The 7,379-nt window shown below is 39.6% G+C and overlaps 1 protein-coding gene across 3 annotated transcripts in view; it reads right to left on the bottom strand.

The window, feature by feature from the left end:
- Nucleotides 1-2,051: 2,051 nt before the first annotated feature.
- The window catches only part of LOC145343936 (activating molecule in BECN1-regulated autophagy protein 1-like), a 400,132-nt gene continuing 394,804 nt past the window's right edge, over nucleotides 2,052-7,379 (bottom strand). For all 3 annotated transcript variants that reach the window (XM_080190487.1, XM_080190488.1, XM_080190490.1), the window contains one exon: nucleotides 2,052-3,034. In XM_080190487.1, the coding sequence (XP_080046613.1) occupies nucleotides 2,523-3,034 (512 nt within the window). In that variant the 3' untranslated portion in view covers nucleotides 2,052-2,522. The remainder of the gene's footprint in view (nucleotides 3,035-7,379) is intronic.

The following is a 7,379-nucleotide window of genomic DNA, read 5'->3' as shown; positions in this document are numbered from 1 at the left end:
AATCAGCTCAGCAACAAAACTGAAGGTCTACAGTGCCGTGGTACTCACTACCCTCCTGTATGTCTGTGAAATGTGGATTGTGTATCGAAGGCTCAATCATTTCCACATGACTTATCTTCGCAGAATATTACGCATCCGATGGCAAGACAAAATACCAGACACTTACGTTCTCTCTAGAGCAAGTCTACCATCAGTCCACACACTGCTGATGAAAGCGCAGACCCGGTGGGCAGGTCATGTCATCCCATTGCAGACGAGCGCGTACCCAAGCAGCTCCTTTCTGGGGAACTCTCTACTGGAAGACGCTTGCATGGAGGGCAGAAGAAACATTACAAAGACACACTCAAGGCCTCCCTAAAGTTGCTTGACATAGACATGACCAACTGGGAAACGCTGGCACAAAACCACCCTACCTGGCGCTGCCTCATCCACAAAGGCTGTCAAGCATATGAAGTAAGATGCATTGCTGAAGCACAACTCAACTGCGAGCTGTGCAAGTCCAAAGCCACCAGCACAACAACTACAGTGCCTACACAAGTCTGTCCAATATGTGCCAGGACATTCCGTGCCCAAATTGGTTTGATCAGTCGTCTTCGCACACACCACATCCAGCCTCAAAATGACTAATGGTGTCGAGGACCTCATCGACGATGATGGATGAACAACAACCACCTTGTCAAAGGCCTTGCTAAAGTCCATGTAGACAACATCAACTGCACTGCCCTCATCTACCTTCTTGGTTACCCCTCAAAAAACTCAATCAAATTTGTGAGACATGATTTTCCACTCACAAAACCATGCTGTCCCTAATCAGTCCTTGAATCTCTAACTGCCTGTAGATCCTGTCTCTCAAAATACTTTCCAACAATTTACCCACCACAGATGTGAGGCTCACTGGCCTGTAGTTCCCAGGCTTTTCCCTGCAGCCCTTTTTAAACATCAGTCACTCTCCAATCTTCAGGCACCTCACTTGTGACGACTGATGATTCAAATATTTTGGCTAGGGGACCAGCAATTTCCACCCTAGCCTCCCACAACGTCCTGGGATATACTTCATCAGATCCTGGGGATTCATCTACCTTGATGTGCCTCAAAACTTCCAGCACCCCCTCCTCTGTAATATGTATGCTCCTCAAGGCATCACTGTTTATTTCCCCAAGTTCCTTAACATCCATGCTTTTCTCAATAGTAAATACTGATGAGAAATATTCATTTGGGTCTCACCCATTTCTTGTGGATCCGCACATAGATGACCTTGTTGATTCTTAAGAGGCCCTACTCTCTCCCTTGTTACTCTTTTGCCCTTTATGTATTTGTAGAAGCTCTTTGGATTCTCCTTTGCCTTATCTGCCAGAACAATTTTGTGTTGTCTTTTTGCCCTCCTGATTTCTCTCTCAACTCTACTCCTACACCCCCTATACTTCAAGAGATTCACTTGATCCCAGATGCCTATGCATGTCATGTGCCTCTTTCTTATTCTTGACCAGGACCTCAATATCCCGAGTCATCCAGGGTTCCCGAATTCTGCCAGCCTTGTCCTTCACTCTAAGAGGAATGTGTTTACCCTGAACCCTGGTTAATACACTTTAGAAAGCATGCCACTTACCAGACATCCCTTTGCCTTCCCACAGACTCCCCCAATTAACTTGTGAAAGTTCCTGCCTGATACCAACAAAATTGACCCTGTCCCAATTTAGAATTTTAACTTTTGGGACAGACCTATCATAGCTGTCTTAAAACTAATAGAATTATGGTCACTGGTCCCAAAGTGATCCCTCATTAACACTTCTGTCATCTGCCCTTCCTTATTTCCTTATTGAAGAGGTCAATAATTGGGTAGGTCTTTCAATAAGCTTGCAGGATCACAATGAGCGGCATGGTCTCTGTCTATGCTACATTATCCTGTTACTATGTGCAAAATACTGCAGTGGGATTTGGAAATGCACTACCTTCTAACAGAGTGTGCTGCCAAGAATAAATTAACAACATTGAAATGATGGATACTTTAACAATATTAATATATACAAATTGTTAGTTTTCAAACACTTTTATTTAAAAAGGTTTGCCTGATGCATTTTGTCTGAGAGTTCTTTTGCAGTAATTCTTACATTGGCCACATCAGCCAAAATTAGGCAGGTCAAAACCTTGAAGTAATTACTCTTATAGTCTATATGACAAAAAGGAGAAAGACGCACATTCTTGAAAGTGTGATTTCACCAAGTTTAAATTAAATAAATCACATTTGCAATGGTCTTCTTCCAGTTTTTAAAGAGTTTTTATTTGTTATTGTGATCTTTGGTGTTCACATAGTACGCCATTGCTTGCACTTGACTATATTCCAATTCTCTAAAATAACAAGTTACCAGTTTACAAAAAAAGGAAAAAAATTCAACTTAAATCACATTCTACTAAAAACAAATAAGTGGAATTTCCTTGGCTGGTTTAGCTAGATTCTACACATACAAACCATGGGACATGCAATTTTATTATTTCTTTTGCTCTGAACAGCAGAGCACCTAATTCTACCTCCTGTCTGAACCCCTGTCGTCAGTGCCATGATTATCAATATTGTCGACAATATGGGGGCTGTGTGTGCTGACAGAGTGGAAAAGGGTGTCTGTGTCCATAGAAGTGGTCGGTTGTTGACCAAAGCTCCCGTCATCCCCAATGTCGCCACTTCTGCTGAGCTGCTCTGCTGTCTGATCCCTTTCATTATTTTCTCTGAAGTCTGTTGTTAAGTTGCTGGAGCTGCTGGGTGCAGCAGAGTCCATTAGAATCTGACTGTAACTGCTGTCCATTTCTGTTCTGCCTTGGTTGCTTGGCAGATGTGCACTCAATCTCGCCAGCGCTTCATTCCCAGTCTGTGAGCCGCGGTGTATCCGGTGGCTGACGATGATGTTGTTTCCAAACCCTCCCATGGAGGCTGTGGTGGTTCCTTGCTCTCGCTGGACAACTGCTGTCATCCAACCCTCAGCAATCAGTCGGCGGATGCGAGACAAGGCATCTTCTCCTGGAATGTATTCCGGTGCATCTCCTAAAATAGGATAAAGAGAAAAGATTTTTATTTACTTCTGATGCTACAGGATATCTTGACTAGCTGTTCTTGACTTTTAAAAATATTTTGATACTGCAATTAAAATATTCCAGGACTACCTTCCTTGGAAATTCATCTTTCTTTACCTAGGTACAAATTTACTCTGTTTCCTCTCCCCATGAGACCTCAGTTCAATTGTTAATTTTCCATGAATTGCCTGACTGCAGGCAAACGATCACTTGTGACAAACCTCTACTTCTATGACTCTTGACCAGGAGGTGGTCAAAATCCAGCTGACCTTTGCACTCCTTCCTTTCCTCCTGTGTACCAAAAGAATTGCTGATGCTATGTAGCAGTAGTTAGACAGAGTAAATTATTGGGAAAAAGCAGAAAAACTCAAATGAAGTATTTCCTACATTTATACCAATGGGGGTGCGCAAGAAAACCTAACTTGCCTATCACAGAATAAGATTTGCTTTCATTATTGATGAAAAATCCATTCTATTACTCAAATGAAAATCGTTTGGTAATTCATAAAGTGAGTTTCCCATTTATATTTTGTGTGCATGAGAGGTGTGGGGTATAGAGAAAAATCATTTGAAATTAGTTGGAATTAAGGACAACTCATGCAACCCTTCTCGCACCTTGTTTCTAAATATGACTAGCAATTTATTGTGGCAGTTTTAAATATTTGCTTCTCTCATGAGAAAGCCGTGGAGAAAGTAGGAGTATTTTAATACTGGCTCTGTAGAAAGTCAAAAGCACGTAAATATCTTGCTTATATTCACCAAGGTTCTTATTCAGAATGAAACAGAAAAGCCTGTCATGAATCACTGGATTCCACGCAGTGAAAGAAAGAAATCAGACAAGTGAAAAATTGGAGGGCAGGTTACCATGACTGATATTGAATATCTCCAAGCAGACAGATATAGGGTGCAACTGGCAGGAGAAAAAGATACAGACTCTCTGCCTCCCTCTCATACTGACTGCTGCAGAGAAGAGGAGCAACTAAAGATGTGAAGTTAAACACTGGAAGTGGAAATACAACATATACAATAATCCAACTTTAAAAACGAAAATCAAGGCTGACATTTCTTTCAATTATTTATCAAAGCTATTTCACAAACATAGTACATATCAATATTAACATACATACCAAATATGTATCAGTTCTAATACATACAAGCCTTTCCCATCTAAAGCAGCACTTCCAATTTGCTTTACAGAATCAATTCACAGAAGTATACCTTCTAATTCTATCTTTTACTCTCATTCTATGCTTCTAAAACTTCATTCTCTTTCTAAACTCTCTAACAATGTTATGACTGTAACACTATATTCTGCACTCTCTCCTTTCCTTCTCTATGAACAATATGTTTTGTCTATGTAGCATGCAAGAAACAATACTTTTCACTATATATTAGTACATGTGACAATAATAAATCAAATCAAAAACTCTGCTTGGAATGTACATGTGCATTGGTACTCTTCAGATGATAAAAATATTTCAGCATTATGCCATACAGTGCACTTCAACTTTTACCAAATGGCACCATATGCGCAATATTCAGATATGCAGACAACTGCAAAAGTTCACTATAAAAATATTATAATCTATTATTTACTGCAACATTCAGATTTCAGAAAATTCAGTGGCTGTAACATTTAAGAGGTTTGCAGCAATGATGAATGGTGAAATCACATTAATGCCAGTTAAAGTTCTGTCAAACCGATGGAGAAATTAGACAGAGATGAAGGAGAAAAAAAAATTCATTACTGATAATTGGTGTTAGTTCCAGGTGTTTAACTGTAGATAATTACTTGATCACCAGAAAGCATCATGTCATGTAGATGGCATCATATTGGTGACGTGGAGTATATTGATCAGACCCTGTCAAATGATGTCAGGCTCAAACTTTGGAACTAATAATTATATTCCAGAGTGCTCATGGACATTTGGAATCCCAGGACTGGTTATTGCACAATGTCTAGTTGTAAAAGGGCATAAGGGCACAAAATTATACAGACTGTTATATATAGATGTACACTGCAATTGAAGAAAATTTAGGTTATAAGAGACCGGGCCTGGATGTACAAATAGTGAAAAATAATGGATTTATCAATTTTCTGTACTGTTGCTATACATTTCTCAAAGCCCCATTAGCTGTAGTCAATCATAAGGCACTAGAATGAGTGCCAGATTTAAATTAATGGTTGGCTTTTCACAAGTTACAGTCAGATTGTCATCAGTAGCATTATATTGCACATTTGAGACCAGCATTTGCCCCAGTAGTTCAGCAAATAATGTTACAGGATTGTAGGTGTATGAAAAAAATTATCTAACCCCTGCACCATAATACAAAATGAATAATGGATATCTAGGCATGATTTTCAAAGCAGTGCTTTAATCAAGCAGGTCAGAAAATAATAAATCACAGAGGTTTCAGTCCTACGTTGTATATCATTTGATATTTCTGCTTTATAATCAGTCCATGGTATCTGTTATTTTATGCACAAATTATTCACATTTTCCATTTGAATTGGTCACAGGTACCCATTTTCCTCTAAATAAGCCATCTGAATTCATCAACTGGCTACATCCTCCCAATTTTTTTTTTGCTATTCTACTGCATCATTTATTTGGTTTGGAGTCTGGACCTCTCTCAAACTCAGAATCCAAGAAAGAAAATTGCTCAACTATATATGGAGGTCTACAAATAATCTGAGTTGATGTGCAGTATGTTTACTTATAGAAATAACAGTTCACAGTACACAACTGGGAATACCCAACTACACGGATTCAAAACAGATTATAGCTCAAAACTTGAGACTGAATTATACATGCAGGCTGTCATGATCTGAGAATGTTGGCTATTTGACTGAGTAGGCATTTTTAATTCACTAAATACACTCTCATAGTCCTCATATCAACTCAGGGTATGTCAAGTTTTTGGAATATAGTTTAAAAATTCCAGCATTCTTGCTGCTACTTCGATAAAGAACAAGGCAGGATGGTGCTACTGAGATAAACAGGACTTGGTATACTAATGGTCTCACCCATATATTCTGAAACCTGAAACAAGAACAGAGGATGTGGAAGAATTTAGCAGGTCTGCCAACATCTGCTAGGAGAGAAAGAGAGTTAGCATTGAGAGTCAGGACTGAAGGGATGGAGAGTGTGTTAGAGCTGTAAGAGATTGCAACAAAAGGTCGCAATTTTAAGAACAAAAGGCAGATGGCATGTTGGGAGAGGGAGAGGTGGGACAGGTTTGCACTGAGGCAATACATGTATGGAATATTCATAAAAAGAGGGTTTAAGATGGAGGAAAAAAGGCGTAATCTAAAGTTGCCGAATTTAATGTTGAGTACCGCGGGCTGCAATGTGCCCAACCAAAAGATGACATGCTGCTCCTCCAGTTTGCAGTAGGCCAAGGACAGAATTGTAGGCACAAGATGGCCATTCAAATTGCTCTTCACACAACCCAAAACAATAGGTAATAATAAATTATTTTATTTCAATTGGCATTCAAGGTGGAGGGGCAAACAATTCTGTGGCGTTGTCTAGAAGAAATCCACTCTTGGGAGGGCAGTACCTGATTTAATTGGTAGCCCTACAGATTAACCCCTAACTGGTTCAGAACTGCCAACGTCATGCCCAGAGACTCTCATGCTCAAAGTTAGTGGGAGGTTTGCTGTGAAATACATGACTGGGTTGTGCTGGCAGATGAGGCTGGCTGTATCGCAACCCAGGCACCTCATAACAAACACAAGGTCCTGCCTCTCGGACAGTGTGATTAAGTTTTTTTTACAAAAAGCAAAATGCTACATATGCTGAAAACCCAAAATACAAACAGAAATGCTGAGCAGATCCGGCAGCATCTGTGGAGAGAGGTACAGTGTTAACTTCAGATCGATGACCTTGCATCAGAATTGTACTTTTCTGCATTTGTCAGAAAATGGTGAAGTAAAATTTAGGCATGGTGAAATCCATGAGAACTATAATTCTGTAAATTTCTTTACTGAATGCAAAATGTAACAGCTTAAAGATCCATAACTGCCTAATGCCACTAAGGTGTTAATTAACATAGGTAAGGACACACTAATGGAGGATTACAATATTCAGGTTTCAGGAGAAAGAGGTCTCGCTATTTTCCCCTCTCCCAGTTACGCTAATTTCTTACTAGATATTGGACAGCTTGTGAAATTGTAAATGTAACAAATAAGGTCAGTATCTGTTTCTGGGCTTGACCAGCACTGCTGAACCCAAGAAAATGTTTCATGCATTTTCAAAATATGTGGAATAACTAGATAACAAATATGTACGTATAACAGACACAGAATTTTC

This window comes from Carcharhinus amblyrhynchos, chromosome 6 (assembly GCF_965287045.1).
Source record: "Carcharhinus amblyrhynchos chromosome 6, sCarAmb.v2.hapA, whole genome shotgun sequence".
Classification (NCBI taxonomy): domain Eukaryota; kingdom Metazoa; phylum Chordata; class Chondrichthyes; order Carcharhiniformes; family Carcharhinidae; genus Carcharhinus; species Carcharhinus amblyrhynchos.
The sequence above is the reverse complement of the archived record's forward strand: the minus strand, read 5'-3'. Positions and strand labels throughout refer to the sequence as shown.